Below are 21,783 nucleotides of genomic sequence, written 5' to 3' on the forward strand. Positions count from 1 at the left end.
ACTTCCCAGCACGTGACACAAATCGGGTCCTGGACCCAGTTTGCCTATCACCTACCAAAGGCATTAAACAGCTCCTTTGCAAATAGGCTGTTCCCGTATCTTCTTCCTCCAATTGCTATCACCATCTTCAGTGGACAAGTTTCCTCTGCTAGCTTCCGTCTGCTCTGAATATATCTAAAGAACCCTTTGAAGTCAAAATATTCTTAGCAATTAAATCTTCTCTATTTCTTTTCGCCTTCCTAATTATCCTTTTAACTGCCTTCTGCTTATTTTAATAGATCTTCCTATCCTCGTCCTTACCAGACTGTTTATACTTTTTAAAAGCCTACTGCTTACTGCTTCTAATACTGTTTACATCTTCACTTAGCCACCTCAGCACAGTTGCTGCTTTTTGCCTGATTTCAGAGTTAACCAGGGGAAATTTCCTCTCTGATCTCTACAACAGTTTGTAAATACCTCCCATTTCTTCTGCCATACATTTCCCTCCTATCTGGACGAGGGAACGAAGTCTCCTCCGGACCATGAGGTGCTCTGAGGCAAATCCGTACTCTTATACAGCGCTTTAGGCACACTTCTCTCCACTGCTCTGCCTATCGTTTCTGCATTAGGAATATTAAGCAGATTATTAATGACTGAATCCCATGTGTTCCCTAACTACCTTATTCATTATCATTTCCTGCCTGAAAAAGTAAACAAATAGCCTTTTGTGCTCAGTGTTACAGGAGATTACCGATGAATTTCATTAGTTATATCTCTACTAGGGGCAAAAAACAGTTGCAAGCACTTTGGCTTCGTGCACTGGCTTACGCTGGGGGGTGCCTGTGTGTGTGCACGTGCCATGGTCTGACACCGGCCCAGCAAAACTACCAGGAAGTTTCGGTGCATCCCACAGGGTTTGGACGTAGGTGTAATTTGGGGTTCACCTAAGCAAACTACAAATCCATGCTGCATTTCACTAACAATTCCAGCTGGGAAAAGCAGGTCAGGGCTGCGGAGTGGGAATAAGCATCCATCCTTTGTTTGGAGAGACTCAGAAATGCCGCAGAGCTGCTACCCAGGCTGCACGGGCTGCGACTCCCACGCAGGAGGACGCGCGCGGGTAGCACGATTTGGGGAGCAGGAGCCCTTCCAAGCGCCACGGTGAATGTGAGCAGGGAACGGTAATTGAGTTTGTCTCACTAATGACAGGGGTTCAGACCGAGGCTCTGGCTTGGTAAGTCCCTACACCATTATTCGACAGAAGTGAGAGTATATTAAAGGCTCACTCAATATTTTCTCTGTTCCTTATAATCCTTCCCCAACCATCTGCTGCTGGACACTGGGAAACAGGATACCAAAAGAGAGAGACAGAGAGTGAGATCTTTTGTTTAAACCACAGAATAGTCATTCTTTATAACATAACAGCAATTCTCCCCTGCCTAACTGCTAAGCTCTGCCAGAAAACTCTGAAACACATATTCCATAGATGCAGAGAATAAGCAAAGGCATCAAGATATGCAGCGTCCACATTTTCCCTTGGTAGTTTGCTCTAATGGCTGATCTCCCCTGCTGTTCAAAATTTCCACCTCCTACTCTTAAAAATATTTTTGCGTCTTCATTTTGTCATCTGAATGTTTGGATTCAGCTTCCAGGTATTGTTCCTTGCTTCACGGTCTGCTAAAATGAAGAGCTCTCTGGTACCTGCCTTTTATTTTTTATTTATTTATTTTTAAAATCCATGGAGAACTGGCTCTACAAAGATAAAAATCAACAAGTGATTTTTTTTTAATCTTATTGCCAGAGAGAATTTCCCAAAATACTGTGCACGTCCCAAAACATTTCAGAACAAATACCAGTGACTATTTCCTTGGCTCCCTGAATTGCTTCACTCCAGCCACACAGTCTGTGTCTTCTCCAACTTTTCAACATCTCTTAAAAAAAAAATGAGAGCTGAAAATAGGGATATTGCATTAACGCGCAAGCAATAGGAAAAGACAGAACAGTGGTTTTCACATAGCTCCCTTGCTCTGCACACCCGTGGTTTGCATTACCCCATTCCCACAGATGCGGTGTCATTGCCTCTGCTGCAGCAATTGTCCCTTTCCCACCCTAAAAGCCTGCTTTGGGATCTCTGCTTCTTCTCTATTTTCCCCATTTCTAAAGCACCCCCTCGAGATCGTATCTCCCAGCGCACAAATCCTACAGCTGACCGCACCAAAGCTCCTCAGATTGGCGCGGGTGAGCCTCTGGCTCCAGGCCCACGGGGCGGGCAGCGCCGCGCCTTCGGGGCACCCCAGGCCCCATCCAGCTCCAGCTTCACACGAGCGCGATGCCACAAGCAGCTGATGGAGCCAAACGCTGCCCGACGCCAAAACGCTTCACCAGCTCAGCACGCGACATGTGCCCCCACCACTTCTGCCAAAGAATGAGCTCAGGTGGTTTGCTATTCCCATCGCTTCCTTCCCGACGCTTCCTTCGTGTGCTCCTTCGCTCCATCGTCGCCAGACTGATGTTGGGTTAAGATGGTACGGCAACAGCATCTGCCAGTTTTTCTGGAATGTTCTCAAAACGCCCAAAAGGGAAAAAGAAGGAAAAAAAAAAAAAAGGAAACCCGGCAGCCATCCATCCCCTGCAGGACTCCCCCGTGAGCACCGTCCATACGTGTCGGTTGGAAAATGCTTCTTCCACTTCCCAGCCTCTGCTCAACACCCTCCCTGTTAACAACGGCAGACCTCTTCTGCACATGGACTATGAATACATCACACCTCTTCTTTACAAATAGGGAACAGCAATATTTATTAAACATGTCTAGTTTTTCTGCTTTATTATGCGTTTTACCTCTCCGCAGTCGTGATAAGTCTACACAAACCATTATTAGAATTTCTTTTGTTCCTAATACAAATACTTTCTTACTGTTCTTTGCAGTGACAGTCACAGATTTTTTTCCCTTGTGTTTTTAACTTCCTTTATCAATTTTCTGCGCTTGATAACTTCTAACTCAAGGATAACTGTCATCTCTTCCTTTTATTATTCCTTTTTTTCCCTTATTTTCATTCTCCCCAGTCTCTCGTGGCAAGCCCAGCGAGCTCGCTGGAGGGCCAGCGTGAGAGGGGGGCGCAGGGCCCTGTGCACAGCAAGCTGGGGCCTGGCTTCAGAGCAAGCCCCAGACCAGAACGTGGCTCTCGTTTCACAGCAGGGCCTGAAAAGTGCACATGAATGACACAGAAGACAACAGATCCTGGAAGCAAAACAAACTGGGAAAAAGTAAAACCCAGGACCTATGTGGTGCCCTCTTCTGAAATTCTGAGGACCCAGTTGTGGGTCCAGGCGGCTTCAGAGGGTCCGAAGGCACGAGCTAAAGGAGGGCTTACTCCAAAGGAGACGGAGCTCCTACAAGAAAGCCGGACTTCAACAAAACCAAAATGAAAACAGATGCCGGCACATACAGGACTATTTAAACTATAGCCTGAGAAAATCAACAAGCGCAGAAGAACGCCCAGGTTAAGTAAAGCATTTTCTATTGATGAGGTCATAAGCATACTGCATCCCTGAAAAACGTTACAGATATTTCTAAAATTCAGGTAGGAAACGGCAGTCAGCGCGCTACCGTCCGTGTCCAAGTTAGGTGGGCATGCCGAGTGGGGCGTGCTGGCTGAGGAGCACGCACAGCCACGCCAGGGCAGCTGCGGCCACGAACTGGTGGCAGAGCACCTGTAGGGACCGGTGGCAGAGCACCTGTAGGGACCGGTGGCAGAGCACCTGTAGGGACCGCAGCGCGCCCACGAGAGGCAGGTACAGCTCCGGCACCAGTGAGCACCGAAGGATGGTGACAGCACCTTGGGCATGTCAAAGAACACCAGAAGGCTGCGGGTCTTTACAAGGGCAGGCAATACAACGACAGGAACGGCAGAACTCGGTTAATCCCAGAGGCCTGCAAATGCAAAACCTGGTTTGGTGCAACATCGATGCTCTGGAGGCTACATCTGACCTCTCCCCGCATCGTGTCCTTAAATGCGGGTCAGGAGATACAAGTCCATGAGCCCTGCTCCATCATGCTCGAAGACCAGCAGGAGGCCGCCGGGTGTCCCGCTGCTCCTGTCCCCCCAAAACCTGACCTGGAGGCAGCCACCAAGCCCAGCCCTGCCGCCCTGCACCTGTGCTCCAAATCCAGAACTCTTGGGAACACAAAAGCTGCACCACAAAGTCCATTATGCTATGATTCAACCAAAGAAAAGGGTACTTAAATGGGAGAATTTGTTAAAAGAAAGATCAGTGGAGCAGTTAAGTGTAAGAGCCTGCAGGTGAGGTGGAGAACTTGGAAAAGATGGCTATCACTGTCAAAGGGGCTTGTTAAAAAAATAAGCACAGCTAAAGAGCAGAGTGAAAAAGGCCATTAGGAACAGAAAGACACACTCAAGGAAGAATGTAAACTCGATGAAGCTAAATTTAAAGCCATAAGAAGCCAATCCAAAAAAAAAAAAAAAGAGAAACAGGTCGCTAAAGGAATAAAAACTGATTTTAAATAAATAAATAAATAAATAAATAAATAAAATCAAACCCATAAGCACCAGAAGTCAGAGTCTGGTATAAATCAAGCACTGAAGAAAGATAAAACCACAGTATAAAAATTCAACTTCTCTGCATCAGTGCTCGCATGTGAAAGGGCTCAGATATTCCCCTTCTGGACCCTTCCTTCATCAGGAGTGATCAGAGTACCTGCCTCAAACTGTAGGGTCACTGGAAAAAGATGTAGACCTGCCTAAAAAAATTAGCAGTATAATAAAAAACAGAGCCAGACAGTATCCAACAAAAAGTCTGAAAGGCACTGAGCTATTAAAATTACCTAGTACCACAAAATCACTCGTATCAGCCTCAATACCTAAAACCCACAAGGTAGAGAATGTGACTGCACTGTTTTAGAAGGGTCACAGAATAAATCCAAAGAACTACAAACTGCAGAACTTGATTTTTGTAGCACAAGAATTAGTACAGTTAATTAGAAACAAAATCTGTCTTCACACAGAGAAAAAGGATACACCAGGAGTCAACACAGCTTTGCAGTCACAACTCACAAAACTATCAGGGTGTCCAGAAAGTGTTGATGAGCAAACAGAAAAGGATGAGTGTGCGATGCAACATACCCCAATTGCCAAGTCTTCGCCAAGTTTCCTCTACGAAGGCTCTCACACCAAGCGCACTCACAATGCTGTCATATGCATGGGATAAAGCAAGAAATGTTCTGATCGCCTAACAACTGAATAAGATGGAAAATAAAGGGCAGGAATAGTTCGATCTCATAGTGGGGACCAGACAGATGCCTGGTCAGCGCACCAAGTGAGATGAGGAGAAAGGGATGAGGAGAGTGAGGTAAGCAAGACTGCGGACATAAGACGTTGCTGAGGCCATCCAAAGCCAAGGGGGACCATGACAAGCAGCAGAAAGATCTTATGAAGCTGGGGAGCAGGTGACAAAAGAGGGGATGAAACTCAACACGGATACATGCAAAGCAATACACCTGGGGAAAAGCAACTATAAGGGAATACACAAAATAAAGGCATCTAAATCAGCCATTAGCATTCACAAAAGCAGACGAGGAGCGGCTGAGGGCACTTCTCCAACAGCGTCAGCACAGCGCTCGATGGTGGCCGGCACAGCAAGTGAAACGCAGCTAATTATTAGCAAAGGAACGGAGAATGTGCCAACGCATACCGCTGAATCCATAGCACCGTGCATAGTTCTGGTGGTCCCACCTCAAAAACAACTGTAGAAATAAAACTGGAAGAGCAAATATTTTTCGTGCTCCTATTTGCCTAAATAAATTGCAGACGCTGCAATTACACAAACCATTGCCTCGGCGCTCAGCAACACCAGGCTACCGAAAATCCACATTAACAGGAGCCTGCAGCACACGCTGGGGCTGCAACATGAGGAGCCTCCAAAGGGTCAGCACAGAGTTATGAAGCAGAGGTGAGGAGGAAACAGCTGTACAATATACCTGCCAGACTGGAAAACAAAGTTATTATTAATAAATCATCTGTCCAGTACCTGGAGTTACACGGGACGCAGATGTAAGACAGTTCCTGCCCTGCAGAGCTCACTGGCAAAGCCGTAGGCTTACAAGAAAACCTAGAAGAGTTTACAATGCTGTCTTCTAATTTACGTAGTTGGCTGACACTCAGCATCTAGTGATGGAGGAGCACAAAAGGCTGACCAGCGCATATGAAAAGGATTCCCCCTTAAGGCAAAGGGCATCAAAAAAAAAACAGTGAGAGCAAGAGAAACCATCTACCACCAACTTGAGACATCGCAGGAGCAGAAAGCTCATGCAAAAAGAGAGGTCTGGAGATGTGCCTTAAAGCAAAATTTCCACCGGGCCTCGAAATAGAGACTCTGCAACACAGCAGGGCAGAAAGTTAAAGGAAAATACTGGAGGATGAATTCACAGAGGTGTCCAAGAGGGGAAAAATGGTTATGATCCAACATCTCACCTTCCTCGCACAAAATTATTAATAGTTCTCGAACAGAAATTAGCAACAGACCCAGAATGTTTGCTGGGTCTACAGCCCCGTGGCTTTGTTCAAGGATGCTCTTTGAGTCAGCTTTGCTCCATTTCGGGTCAAGTTTAAAAGCCCTAAACTTTCTCCACAGAAAGAAAGAACAGTCCCAAATTCTTCGAGTTTACAGCTTGCTGTTATGACTACTTGGAAAATCTAACAAAAATAATTGGACAAAAAGTCTAAAAGTTATGATGTCCCAAAAACATGTTTCTGCAGTTTGCTTTTGAAAAATTTCCTACGGCTTTTTTTGGTTTGTGGGATCATTAAAATAGCTAAGCTGGGAACGTCATTCACTTTGTGGGTTTTGCTAGGAAAGAGTACCTTTGGGTAACAGTGGGGATGTTTATGGGGGAAAAAAGGCTTTTTGTGAATAAAATGCATTCAACTATTGAGATGCAAAATAGACTAAATGATTATTTATATAACAAACTATTATAGTGTGATCCAAATTAAAAAAAAAAAAACAACACTTTGGCACAAAAGAAACTAAAATGTATTATTCCTGGTGCCAGAACAGTTCTATATGAGAGCATATATTAATGGAATATGTTCCTTGTATTTATTGCGCAAGGGCTCTCTTGCCATAGAGAGAGTTAAGGTGGAAGGACTGTGTGTTTTGGAAACAATGCTGGCCTAACACTTGAAAATTACATAAATCCAGAGGAGACAGATAATTTTTTTTTCTATTTTCGGGTAGGAGGAAGGAAGAGGCTTGAAAAATGTAAATATTCTAGTGCCATTTTTCCTCCAGAATGATATTTTGCTCATGATAATATTGTCTTAACAAAACGAAATCCTTCTGTCCTGCACAGTTACAGGGATAGGCTGAAGTGCAGTATTTAGGTACCATTTTACTGACTTCAGTCAAAGCTCCTTTTGAGGAAATTTAACCACAAGCATAAATCCCTTTAGGACTAGTCCCTACGTGAATTCCTAAGCAGAACAAAAATTAAAGCATTGAAAGAAAGAAAAAAAAAAAATCACATCCTATGAGGAAAAGTCAAGACACAAATGGAAAATTCCTTCCTGGCTCCATGGATGCTAATTGCATATCTTACGCTAGGAGCTGAATATCATAAATTTCTACATATATATTTAATTAGGTTAATTTGTAAAATGTAGACATATGTCTGCTTAAGGTAGACAGGAACATTTCATTTTATACATTTTAAATATCACATAATGAACTACAATCACAAGCACTGTTTATGCTGGAATAGGAAGGCCAAAGAGTTCTCTGTAAAATGAGGAAAGCACAAACATATACGAGTTAGACAAACAAACATTCACAACGTGTGACTGCTATCTACACAACATTATTAGAAACCAAAAGCAATGGAGCATTCTCAGTAAATCTACTTCTTAGCAAATAAACCAATTAAGACATTAAAAAAAAAAAAAGTTAAATTCACGCAAGGTTTCAGAAAAACGGCCTTTCGTTTTTGTCAGTTCGGGGGTGTTTTTTCTCATTTATGAACAGCAAGACTATTTCCAGTAAGTGCAGGGTGCTCCAATGGACCCGTGCCTACATCTCTCTGACATCTGCGTGCCGATTCCAGAAGCAGGAACTGCATCGCTACTCTCAAACCACGCACATCGCAACTCCAACCCTACAAACTTGCTCCAGACATACTCTGCCTCCCGGCCCACAGCAGAGCGGGTCCCCCTCCAAGGCTTTCTCTCTGGCAATATCCTAAAAAACACGATGAAAGAGAAACGCTAATTCTAACTGCTGTTATCACCACCCAGCTGAATTTATAGGCCTTTACAATAAAGAGAGATAAGAAGGCAAAAATATCCCTCCATCAGATAAATACATAGTATGCCTTGGTGGCATTAACCATGAGCAGATATCAGAAGCCACATGCCCCAAAACAATCTAAATATGACAAAGAGTCAAAATACACCCACAACAAGTCTTTGCTTTGTTAAATTACTAATTCATTTGCTGGCAGAGTTCATCCACATCCCTGCTGGCCCGTGATGATCCCACCAGCTCATGCCCATCGCCGCAGCACCAGGGACACCAAACATCAGTCCTGACCCACCTCATACATCACTACCACCACCACTGTCCCCAGGACATGCTTGAGCATCTCAAGGTCCCAACATATGCTCCTGCTGACAGCATCACCTAACTGCACAGAGGAATTTCATCGATTCTCAGTGGGGTTTTCAGTTCCCCTCCGCTACGCACCAGACCCAAATCCAGCTGTGCCTCCCTACACGGGTTTCAAAAACGCATTCAGAAATCTGTGAAGCTATTTTGTTTCCAGCAAATAATTATCCTCTGTCCTTATGACCCTTCCTTCTCACCCTCACAATTATGAGCATCACGAACACTGGTAAAAAATCAGGATTTGCAACTCACAGACTGAAGAGCACCAGACCTCGAGTGACAGATTTACACCCAGAAGCCTGTGGCTGTTCTTGGGTTTTGAGGTACAGCTCTACTGAGGCAGTTCACACACGACTGACGGGGTAATCTCAGCTCTACTCCCAAAGTACACCCAGCAGTCTAAATATAAGAAATCATACGAATCTGCTGAAGTAGTTTCCTTCTTCCCTCATGTAGCCAAGTAATTAAAATAGTCACACCAAAAAAAAGACAACTCACCAAAACACAAGACACCTCCGAGCCCTGGTTACAGGCACACACCCCAAGGCCCCAGTGCCCCCACTTCTACCACCCCGCTCTGCTCCCCCCACACCAGCCTGTCGGGCTCTCCTCTCCACAGAGCTGCTGGCTTTGGCCACAGAGTTCTGAACACCGAGGTTTAATACTTCCATAAATGGGCCTAAAGCAATTAAATACTTCTACTAAAATTGTTCTCCACATACTGTAAGCAGAACCTAAATGATGGGCCTTCAACGCAAGCAAACCCAAGTTCTGCTGAAAACTTACTTCTGTTGTTATTTTCAGTCAGGAAAGGACACCTACACCCACACAGAGTAAAAAATTAACTTTTGAAAAATTACTTGTTGCCAGAATATATCTAGCAAAATGAAACTGCAACGAGCATTATGAAGGAAGGCCCTGAGGACACAGCGGTGCCACATGGCACCAGCACAGGACCGTGACTGCATCTGGCCCACGGAGCACTTGCTCGGCTGGCAGCTGAAGGAAGGCCTGGTGAGCACCCCTGGTTTTACTTCTGTCACTTGCTGAGATGCTGAACCTCACGCAATACCATCCCCGGTGTTTAAAAACACCCAGCATACTGATGTTCACTGAGCCCCTTGTGTTTGCAGCCCGAGCCCTGGCCAGTACAGAGCCGAAGGCCCAGGCAGTACCCAAGCCTCACCATCCTCCATCGCTACACCAAGTCTCTCAGACACTATAACCATACACATAACCATAAACACTTGTATTGATTCCCTCCACACACGATGGCTTCTCAGAGGCTTCAACAGTCCCAAGCCTCTGCTCCACACACCAATGTTGGCATCTTCCCTTTGTCAGCCAGCATCAGGATACACAAAATCTCATCACTGCTTTTCCACTTCCAGCATTATTTTTCACATTATGACAGCCAAATATAGATGCGAAACAAACAGCAGTACTGTAAATTACAAGCAAGGAAGGCCTTGCCTATGTAATTAAATCTTTGCAGGTACAGTGCACCAGCTAAGCCTTTCTAAAGCACACATTAAGGAGTGCCTTGGCAATATAGGTTAGAGAAATAATGACAGAGGAGAAAGACTTCCGAGAAGAGCTGCCCTAGCAGAATTGGTGTTTTGACACTGGTCCCACCAGTGACAAGCATTGTGCCCTTCACCCCAGGCCTTCAGCATGGGGACGGCCATGGCTGCCCCACAGCGCTGCAGTTTTACTGCAAACCAGCCACATAGCCTCCAGGTTCTCCAGATGCAGCACATTACCACAAGTCTGGTCTCTGCCTAGTGGGACCACCAGCCTGCAGCTCTGCCCTGACCTCGTCCAGGATCATCTGGATCGTTCTACACCCGTAGAGGCACAAGCTCAGGGGTTCAGCTGCTTTGACTTCCCCGGGGAGGACCTGGGTTCCCATCAAGCGAACTCCACTCCCTGAGATGTCCCAGTTGGAGAAAAGGATTCCAGCATGCCAGCACGAGCATTCAGACGGGTTACACACCTGAGTTAACTGCCAATCAGTTGTCAAAAAAAAAAATGTAGAGCATAAAACCTCTTCTATATTGGCACAGAGGAAGTGGTTTAAATACAGGTGCAGAGCCTAATCTGCTAATATCGAGGTGCTTCTACACCACTCAGACCCTCAGTGCTGTATCCCTCCCCAAAATACACCTCTGAATAAGAAACTTCTTTGCAGCCACACTTTCAGGAGTATGAAGGACACGTTTGTCTTATTAATCTTCTGCCATGTTTGACATCACTCACTTTGGGAGCAACAAATAATCAAACACGGAAAACCCAAATAACTCGACAAAGCCATCATGCAGCTTGCCCAACACCTCCACATGCGTTTACATGCTCAATATTGTCAGTGTAGGATACCCACATCAGAGGAGACTACCTATATCCATCATTACGGTATCCAACTGGCAAACACAATTTCAGCAATTTCTGAAAACAAAGAACCAAAGCTGCTGACCCAAGCCCAAAATGAAGATAAATGCTCACAATCAACTTCACACACCACCAGAGTCCTATGGACAGCATGGCAGACAGGGCCCAGGACTGGAGGAGGAGAAGGACAGATTCAAGGTGTAAATATCCAACATCAACCAAGGGTAGGAACCCTACCTTTATAAACAGTCTGCTGTCTCCAGTGCCACGCGTCTTGGGAAGGGACTCACTCCTTGGGAAAGTCCTTCAGCCCTTCCTTCTTCTGAAGAAGACCCAAGCACGTAGCACAATCTCCCCCGTCCCGCAACTCACCTGAACATGCACTGCAGGCACATCTTGGGATCTGCAAGACAAGGTGGGGATGGGAGCCAACCATGCTCCTCCTGTCACAGGCATTGCAGGCCCTCAGCTGTCACAGAAGCAGCCCACCACTTATCACTGGTGATTATAATGTTCAACTGAAAAGCTCCATATATATAAAAATTAATTTCTTACCGCTCCCTTTCTGCCACAATTTTACCCCCCTTCCACCACCCCAAGAGCTAACCAAGGAGACCAGGAGCCACATGCCAAGGCTCTTCCATGCCGGGTACGCAGTCACCACCTTCACCATACACCACGTGCAGCTGCTTTCCTGGGTTTCTTTCCCACTCCAAGTGCTAGGGCTTAAAAATTCAGCTCTCACGCGACTGCTGATGAGGCAGAGCCGCTGTGACAAGCTGCACCAGAGCTGCATGCCACTGATGAAAGATACATCGCAAATGGTTATTTTTCATATACTATCCATGGTAAACAGCATCATTCATTTCTATTCCCTTGCTCCAGACAAATCAATGATTGTTAATGCAAAGTCAACACGTCCAGATGTAGTTTGCATACTAGTTAACCACTAAATTGGCATCACATAGTACAGAATAATCAAGAGACATTCAAGGAACCAAACAAAAGCAAAAAGGAGGCAGATGACTAGCAATTAATCCATAAAAGACCTTTAAAAATTAAACTTCTTCCCCAGAAAATGCAGTATGGCCAAACCGAATCCATAAATGCCCAATTCCAAATATACATAATGCTGTAGTTTTAACAGCTCAGAAACTGAGAAATTACAAGGAATAAGTATCTCCCGGCGGCATTTACTTTTGTCCGTCACCAAAAAGCAACCACAACCTCCAGCCACTTGCAGTCCCCGTGCCCAGGTGCTCTCTTGCCCTCGCTTTTCGCACCACTTACAACCAGGGCCTAATCCTGCCAGCACCACGACACAAAAGGCACGTTCCTGCACGCTGCAGGACCAATGCTGTCCACGTTAGGCTGCTCCTGCAAGCCCCCAGCGCAATTAGCATACAAATAATTGTTGACGGGGATCAGAAGGTGAATTAGAGTAACCTGCAGTGCCCTGGACAGCAGCGGAAGGTGCAGTTGTGATCCAGCAGCCCCCCTGTACACACACCGTGCTTCGCACAGGCAGGCAGGGCGATGGACGTTACCTGGGCCGGGCTGTCCCGCTGCCCTGTGTAGATGGACGCCGTGCCCGTTCCCAAACCTGAAGGACGCCCGAGCTGCCCACGGAACAGCCTCAGGGCATAAACCCCAACTCCTTCCCAGCACACAAGCTGTTTTATGTTGGAAACATCAGGTTTCCAACATAAAATAGAAATTTTTAAAAAAATCTAATTTTTGGAAGCCTAATTTCACTACCGCGCTTGCCTAATTGCAAACTTGGCTGTGCATCACCAGAGCCACGTGACTGCACCCAGACCCGTACTACGCGCGGCATTATGGCAGTGATATATATTTAAATTATTCTGGAGTTATGCGAATAGGATCGTAACATTTTATATTGAGCTTGTGTAAATATTATCTACTACTTTAATAATGTTGTGTCTATTTTCATCCCTCACTGAGGACTGGGTACTTTTTGAAAATTTTTCCTTTTTCAAAAGCACGTCTCAGCCCTGCCACCAGTGCGGCGTTGGTATCGCTGCTTCCTCCCCTCCCCCTCCCTGGCTGCCCAAGAGCAATTTTTAAAATGATAAATATTGATCAACTTTCCAGAAAAAAAAAAATCCTCTGAAAGCAGACTGCAATGAAAAATTATGAAAAATTTTTCAAGCAAGAGGAGGCTTCTCCTGGAAGGACACCAGCACACAGAAAGGTTAGATTCAGAAACCCATTATAACCTAAACCGCGGCTTTTCATCACCAGCAGAATATATAATGGAAGCCATTGTTTAAATGAAACTGATATACGCAGAGTTAAAGATCGTAAAGGTTGCGGTACGCACACCTACTGTATGACAGCATCCCCACAAGTTGCAACGGTGTACTATTGCCTTGCATTTCAAATCTCTGCAGAGGAGACGTGCAACACACAGCACATCCCCAATAACCACCTCAAGACAATTCACTTATTCTCACAACAGACTAAAACAGGTTACGATAGATATAAACTAATTTCAATAATGATATTTTAGGAGAGCACGATAAACTTTAAACACAAAACTCTAAAACACCGTATTTGTGGCCCCAAACCAAATATATGCCATTATTTATAATTAAATGCAGCACCCATCAACGCGTAACCCCCCCGATCCTACAATGCAGCCACAGGGTTTCTCCCCAGATCTCAGGGTGACGGTGGAGGGAGCACAGAGGGAGAGAAAAAGCAGCATCAAAAGCTCTCTGTTTGGAAAAAAAATGTATGAAACCTTAAAAAAAAATTACAGCTAAACAGTCTCTTTTGGTATAATCATAGAGTCAGTGAAAGTTCTGGGGTGCAGCTCAAGGAAGGGAATTCTTGGCATGTAAGAATATGGAAAAGCCAGCACGTTAGAGCTTCCTGGCTGAAACCATGAATAAAATATTCTCCGGGATTGTTTAATCCAATTTAGAGCATTGTGTGTAATTTTTGCCCATATGTGCCACCCCGCTCTATCTGTACCACTGCAGGTCTGTAACCGTGGTACTTGTTTCATTATTTGCTAAAAAAGATTCAGGAAGAGGGTGGGTCCTTGTTGGGGGGGGTGGGGGGGGAATAAACACAAAAATAAAAATATGAAGTTGACATTTCAGAATATTTTCTCCTCCACCCAAGAGAATTATCCTGCTTTGCAAATTTTTTCATCGCCCCCCCCCCCCCCGAAACACAAAATGTGAAATAAAATAATGGGAGCAGGGTGAAAAACAGCCTCAGAACCTTGAATTTTTCAGCCAGTGCTGCCTAATTTCAAACAAAGATCAAGTTACAATGAAATAAAATTAAAACAGAAAAAACTTTTCAGGGGTTTGAAATTCAGATTTAAAAATTCATTCCAGATTGAATTTTAATTTTTTTTAAGCAGTTGCAATTCAACATTTGTGGGTGGGTGCCCGGCAGCTCCACAAACTCTTCTGAGTTCAAAATTTAAAAATGCCTTTTTCAAAAAAAAAAAAAAAAAAAAAAAAGAACTGCTGCAGCTGTGGAGCCAGCCATCTTGCTATTTTGTCCCCATTTTAGAGAGGAGACTGTGTCAAGGTTGGTAAAACTCAACGTTGACCTAATCTTTCCCTTCCTCTCCCTCCCCCACTTTTGGGTGGAAAGGCCATGCATCTCTCCTATATTGCTTTTTATTGAAACAATGCATGTTTCAGAGCTCTTTTGTTATTTATTTTTAAAAGATCAATACCAAGACCCCAGTATTCAAGGGCAACCCTACAATAACAAACCAGTCTGTGCACAGTCCTAAACTTGCAGGCTCCCCGTAACAGCAAAATAATCTGAACATGACAACAAATTAAAAAAAAAAAAAAAAAAAAAAGATTTTCATCTCAAACTCCAGGAAGGCTTTGCAGTAAGAGTCAAGGAGAAAAAGGATTTTGAAATTGTGAAAAATATCATGGCAGAGCCCTGAAAAGGCACTTCAGATTTACTGTTAAAAAAAAAAAAGTCAAAATCACTAAATCTTCAATTAATTTTTCACAATATTGTTAATTATGCACATTCATAATATCATGGCGGACCTTATAATAAACCTGTGCAAATACTAGATTTATAAGATCCACAGTATCTGGAGTAGTTACAGTCTGCATGTGCTTAAAAAAAAAAAAAAGAAGGAAAAAAAAACCCTACTATGGAAATTTTTTCTTTACAAATGAAGTAGGAAATTAAATGCTGGAAACTATGTTTTAATTATGCCAGAAGAAACCATCAGAAAAGCCAAGAAATTCAAAAATAAAACTGACATTCGACTCTTAATTTTGCTTGTCCTCGTGTTTAGAATCTTATTGTTTAAGAGCAGTTTTGCATGAAATCCAAAATCACAAAAAAAAAAAAAAATTTGGGTGTGTCCACAGCAAATTTTCTACGGTCTAATTTTCCTGCAAAACTCCTTATTTGAAACAAGTAACTTTAAGCACTGCAGCAAAATCCCGTCCTGGCACACCGTGGTAGGCAAGTTCCAAATTACAATGAAGTACAATTCTTAATTGCTCCGTAACAGCAATTCTCCCACTTTCCCAAACTAATCATTTTATTGCAGTTAATCCAGAGGTGCCCACCTCCAACTTGAACGAGTTGGATTCCCGAGCGCTCTGCTGCTTCCAGCCTCTATTTTCCTTCAGGAGAACCGGGGAGGGGGGTGGGAGGTCGGGGGGAGAGAAAAAACCTGAATTCATTCAAATTCCAGCTTAATTTTCATTTACATACGAGCAGGGCTTTGCTTCCAAAGGGACAAAAATAAAATTTGGCCGGGCGGGGCGGTGCCGGGGTCCCCCCCCGGCCGCTGGCCCCGCACCGCCCCGCCCGGCGCCAACTTTCTTAAAAATAAGAAATAGCTGAATATTTCCTCTTTTTTTTTTTTCAATTTTAATTTCTTTTTTTTTTTTATTTACGAAAATAGTCTCCTCTAGGTGGCGTCGTTTTAATGGAAAAAAAAAAAAAAACTACCGTTTGGGAGGAAAATTAGAAAGAGAAAAAAAAAAAAACGAGAAGGGGAGCGAGGCGGGGGGGGGGGGGGGAGAAGCTCCAGCAGGGAGAAAGCCGGGACCGGAGCGCGGGGCCGGGGGCGCCGGGCCGGGCCGGGCCGGGCCGAGCCGAGCCGGGCCGGGGAGCGGGCGCGGGGCCGGGCCGGGCCGCGGAGGCGAGGCGAGGCGGCCGGCGGCTCGTCCCCGCCGACATGGCTGCTGGGCGCCGCTTTGTTTTCCGCCCCGGTCCGAGGGGCGCGGGCCGGGCCGGGCCGGGCCGGGAGGCCTCGGCGGCGCGGGTCCGGCTGCCCCGGCGGCGCCCCCCGCGCACTGCGCCAAAGCGCCGCCGGCGGGGCTCCGCGACGGGGCGGCTGCGGCTGCCGCCCTCCCTCCCCGCTCCCTCCGCCTCCCCCCGGGGACACGCCGCCCGGCCGCCGCGTACCTGCGCTCCCGCCGCCGCCGCCGCCGCCGCCGCCGGAGCGGAGCCGTCCGGCTGGTTCATGGGGCTGGGGCGGGAGGCAGGCGAGCCCCGCGCCGCCGGGGCCTGCGATCCGCCGCGCACAATGCCGGCGCCGCCGCCGCCGCCGCTGCCTCCTTTCCGCCCTCCCAGGAGCGGCGAGTGGGGGCGATGCCCCCGCTGCGCGGGTGGGCGGCTCGCCGGGCTGCTGCAGCCCCCCTTCCCCCCGGGGGCATGGGCCGGGGCGGCCGCCGCGGGCACGGGCGCTGCCGCTAGCGGCGCGGCGCGCAGGGCTGGGCGGGCGCCTCCCGCTGCCGAGCCCGCGCCGCCGCCGCCATCACGAAGCCGCTCTGGGGGCAGCTCCAGCCGCAGCGCGCTCGCAGCCAGCGGCGGCGGGAGAAAGGGGCTGAGTCTGGCCCAGCGCGGGAGCCGCGCCGCGCCGCCGGCCGGCCCCGCGCTGCCCTCCGCCCCCGCGCGGCCCCGGCACGGCTCGGCCCGGCCCCGCGACGGGCACCACCGCCGCCGCCGCCGCCCGGCGGGCGCGGGGCCGCTCCGCGCCGTGGGGCCGGCGAAGCGCCCCCGGCCGCGCCGAGCCCCGCGCCGCGCCGCCCCCCGCGGGGTGGCTGTGGCCGGGCCGCGGGGCGCGGCGGGGGCCGGGGGCGGCCGGCGAGGGGCCGCGGGGCGAGCGGCGGCGGCGGCGGCGTCGAAGCGCCCCGCCGCCGCCCCGGGGGGCGGTGGAAAGCCGGCGGCCTGCGGCGGGGCGAGAGCCGCGGAGTCCCGGGCGGCGCGGGGCGAGAGCTGGGCCGGCGGCGGGGCCGGGCGGGAGGGGGCTGGCGGCGGGTCCCGCGGCGGGTCCCGCTCCCCGCCGCCCGCTCGCCCCGTCCCCGTCCCCCGCAGCGCGGCCGGCGTGGGCAGAGCCCGCTGCGCGCGGAGCCCCCGCGCTCGGGAGCGCGGTGCCACCCCCTGTTTGAGGAGTCTCTCACAATAAGCATTAAGTCCCCATCCTCGTGTGAAACTCATCCCGCCACCATCTCCCTCTGAGAAAGAGCTCTTCCCCGGCACGTCCTCGCGACGTTTGGTGCTGCCCGGCAAAATTTGCCGTTTTCCTCGGGAAAAAAAAAAAAAAAAAAAAAAAAGGAAAGAAAAAGAAAAAAAAAAAAACATGGCGCTTTTTCTCCCATGGAAAACATTCAGCATTAACTATAAACATAATTACATCTTGTGCATACCTGGTGTTTTTCTCCCTTGTGAAGCACTGCCAAAAAGATAGTTATTAATAGTATTAATAAAATAATCTCAACTCATGGATTTCCCTGCCCCGGCCCATGAAGCCCTCTTTCCCAAGAGCTCCACGAAGCAGAAAATTTGTGAAGAGTCAAGCACTGGTTTTATTCTGGTTGCCCGGACTAAAGATAGCTTCAAAGACATTGCGAAATAGAAATTTATTTTTTTAATATCTTTCATGCAGATTTCATTCCAAAATGCTGTACAATCAGATAATGTAATTACAGAGCTAAATAAAAGCAAAGGGGCAGGGGAATTGGTGAAGTTGGGCAAGGGAAGATGTTTTTCCAATGAGCTTAGAAGGGATGTGGGAAGCCAGGAGGCAAAGCGCGCTCATGAGGCTCTGTCACCCCCTGCGCACTGTAAAGAGGAGCAAGGAGTCCCCCAAGGTCAAGCGCGAAGCCAAAGAGGATGTTCAATGCATGTAATAAGTATGAGGAAGATTGGGGGGGGAAACAAAACAAAACAAAAAACAGCCGCATTTAGGTTGCTCATTTGCCCAAGGGCAGTTCCTCAACCTTTAAGACTTTCCACTCTCAGGTGCAAAATACAGGTTTTTGGAGAAAACCCCCGAAGAAGGAAGGACGCGGGGTTCAGTCTGCTTCGCAGCCTGGTCCCAGCCCGTGCTGCTGCGTCCTCTGGAGCAGAGGGCCCAGTTCCTCAGTGGTAAGCCTCCGTGCTGAGATGCCTTCTGGAGACTTTAGGAGACCTGCTCAAAGATGGTAGAGAGCAAAAATCTTCACACCTCTGGGTAACGTGATGTCTAACATTTACAGCAGTCACTGTGTGCTTCCGCATGGGTCGGAGCCTCTTCTGCCCCCGGTCAACAAACAACGTGCCCCAGCTGCGCCCAGCACCACCGATGTGCCTACAGAGCCCCAGCAGCACCTTCAGAGAGGAGGGCAGAAACACAAGGGGCCTCAGTGGCTGTGACAGATCCGTGGCACAGCCCACCCAAGCCTGCAGAACGAGAAGCCGACAGCTGGGTCGGCTGTGCTGCAGCCCCTGGGTGAGGGACGCGGTCTGTCTCGAGCACGGCACCATGAAACACTTTACCACTCCTCAGTTTTACAGTAAGGCTGCTCCTATGTCCCTTTAAACTGTGCCCTTGAACATCCAGTGCTGATTTAAACACTTTCAGCAACAGAAAATCCATCACAACTCACAATGATGAGGCCAACCATCATCACCTCCACTGCTAAAGACAAGTCCATGACTCATGTCAAACCTAACCCGGCTTTGCTCCCATTTGGTGCATTTGGAAGATGGGGGAGCCTCCTGCCATCCCATTTCTGTGGGCCATGGAGATAAATCATCCCTTGCTTTCTTTTGAGGTCTCTCTTCCCTCTGGAAGGGCAGTGTTAGAGCTTCCTCAGCCCTCCTCCCCAAATCCTCTCCAATTTCTTCTGATTGTAGATACAGAGCAAATGCAGAAATTGAGTAGCAATCGGGAAACTGCCAGCAACACCAACCAGGCCTTCTTTCTCATATCTACCTTTTCCTTTGCCCCTGCTGTCTGCTCTGGCTGTTCACCTAACGTGGCCGATGGGGTTGGGGTCCACAGGAGAGTTGCCAGTTCTTGGGCAGATTTCTGTGCTTGAAGTCCTCGTCCTGGGTGCTGGTTGGTTTTGGCTGTGTGAAACTGGCCCTCCAAAATCAGCACGTGTTTATACCGCTGAGCTTGGCTCTCATCCTGTTTGTGCATAATGAATACAACCAAATTGTGATCACTTCCACCTGAAGAATGGCCTGTCCTCATCTATCAGTGTGAGGTCTAATACAGAATTTCTACAGTTTTGAGTTAGGAAATTTCTACTGATTAAGTCGGAGGATGTTTCAAGGATGATTTAATGCTGGTAGGATGAGATACCCGTGGTGTCACTCTGGCTGATGTCCCTGTGATGAGGTGCCCTTTTCTCCTGCGTGTTAGGGAAAGGCATTTTGGCCATGCCAGCCCGCTGCACCGGTAACATTCAGTGGGCTCATCTATCCTGCCTGATGCCAGGTTTCTGCTTTTTCTCTCAAAATCTCCCCATGGTTGGTGACCAGAACCTGAAAACCCGCATCCTCACTTTTTAAATGTCTTCCAAGCTGCGTTGGGTGACAGCTACTGAACGGTCCATTCAAAAATGACCTTCTGATACAGGTCGATGTCTTTTCTCATTATTCCAGTTCCAGGTGGCCACAGGCAGAGGGCACAGCAGGGGCTCACACCAGCTCAGCGTTCCCAGCCTGGATGTTTTGACTTCTGCTTTCCCATCTGTGAAATGGGGCAGCAGCAATTCCCAATTCCCATTCTCGAGGAAGCTCCACAGCCATTCCAGGCTGGGAATGCCATCCTGGATCCTCCCATGTGTTGGAGGAGGGAGGGTCCTGCCTGCAATAAACTGGTGTGTTAATATGATTAAAGACTGTCATAACATGCATATGTAAGAGGGCTGGCTCTGCAAGCTTGATAATCTGTTGTGGTACTGTATTTGCATGTTTCACCCCAGCGTATTTTCAAGGCAGGCAGCACGGTGTCTATTCCGTAAGAGCATCACAGTCCTCACAGCATCTGTCACGAGATGCTGAAGGTGATCCTGACGGGTGGCAGGGGATCCATTTGTTCCGGTGCCCGCTCCGAAGTTTGAACTCTGCGTCTGAAGCCCTGCGCCAGGGCATGCACCGAAGCAAAGTGCTGAGCACTTCTCGTGCGCTGCCATAAATAAGGCAGAGTCGGCAAACCGCAATCAGGAAATGGCAAAAGGGCTATTTATAAATCACCCCTATCTGTAAAGATATCTGTGAGACCAGCAAAAAAACTCCCCACTTCACTCTTCCTGACCCCGGCACCCTCCATTTGCTTCACTCTGAGGCATTTAAACTCATCAAAATGTTTGCCGGTGGTTCTGTGAAAGGAAGAGTTGGATTGCATTTGTCCTTGTCAGCACCAAGCTGCTCCTGGTCCTTCTTTTTCCAGTTGTGATCCTCTTTGTACCCTCCTTTTGGGGGATCTTTTATGCTCTGAGCACTTGCTGTCAGTGCTTAGACCCCTCTAAGGGGCCTGTGGTGATCATAGTTTGGCCCTTGCATCCAACGAGACGGATGCTCTCTGCAATGGCTTGATACCAATAATGCACTAAATAACCAACTGTGTGGAGCAGGATTTTTAGGTCCAATGTTTTTCTCTACAGGATGATGAATGAATTCTTCATTTGCACCAAAGTCTTTTTCAGAAATTGCAGTGGCTGACTCACTAGGATCGGCTCTGTTTGGGTGACGACGATGAAGCCCTGTCCGTGGGAAATCCCCATGAAAGCAATAGCCCTCTGAGTGCTGAACTGGTGCGTGGTGTCAGAGGCACAAGGTGCTTTGCTCCCCCTGTTCTGAATGATTTGGTGACAGGGCTGGAGCCATGCAAGTCTCAGAATGTGGCTGAATTTCACGAGGAAGCACATGGGTGTGGGAGCATTTGTAAGTATGTGAGCGTACATGTTACCTGTATAAAACAAGAAACCTATGATTTTAAAAGCATTAAGATTTTATAAACACTACACTCTCCAGAGCAAACTGCAAAGCAACACAATCCCAAGCCGTGGGGCGCCTCTTGCCCACTCTTTAATAACCATGCAACAGATTTCTGCTGACCGCAAAAGCTTTATTGCTACAACAAAAAGCTTCCTTCTGCCTCTGACGAGTCATGGAGTGGCCACCTCCCAGCACGGGAAGCTACCCTGCCTTAATCTGGAGGTGTGATGGCAGCAGATCCTCGGTTGTGGGCCCACCAGATGGGGTGGACCCTTATGGGAGGAGGATGCTTGGAGCCCATCTGCCCTCCCGAGGGGCTACACAGGAGGTGATGGGTGCTGAGGCTGCGAGCCAGAGCAGCGCTGCCTTGTCTCGAGACTACGTGCTGGTCTGATGGAGAACATCCCATTGCGTGGATAAAGCCCCCAGGTGCATTCAGCCCAGCTGGCAACCCCAGGAGATGGTCCAGGTTGGCACATGCCTGCTGGC

The 21,783-nt window shown here is 47.9% G+C and overlaps 1 protein-coding gene across 14 annotated transcripts in view; it reads right to left on the reverse strand.

The window, feature by feature from the left end:
• Positions 1–17,572, reverse strand: part of ZNF618 (zinc finger protein 618) — a 166,593-nt gene extending 149,021 nt beyond the window's left edge. For 3 of the 14 annotated variants that reach the window (XM_083807662.1, XM_083807659.1, XM_083807656.1), the window contains exons 1-2: positions 16,486–16,939; positions 15,639–15,695 (exon numbers count right to left, since the gene is read on the reverse strand). In XM_083807662.1, the coding sequence (XP_083663788.1) occupies positions 15,639–15,695; positions 16,486–16,545 (117 nt within the window). In that variant the 5' untranslated portion in view covers positions 16,546–16,939. Of the gene's footprint in view, positions 1–11,415; positions 14,168–15,638; positions 15,696–16,485; positions 16,943–17,483 lie in introns of those variants that run through there. The other 11 variants (XM_083807653.1, XM_083807657.1, XM_083807658.1 and 8 more) reach the window with 9 other exon arrangements.
• Positions 17,573–21,783: the final 4,211 nt, after the last annotated feature.

This window comes from Anser anser, assembly GCF_964211835.1.
Source record: "Anser anser genome assembly, chromosome: 21".
Taxonomy (NCBI): Eukaryota; Metazoa; Chordata; class Aves; order Anseriformes; family Anatidae; genus Anser; species Anser anser.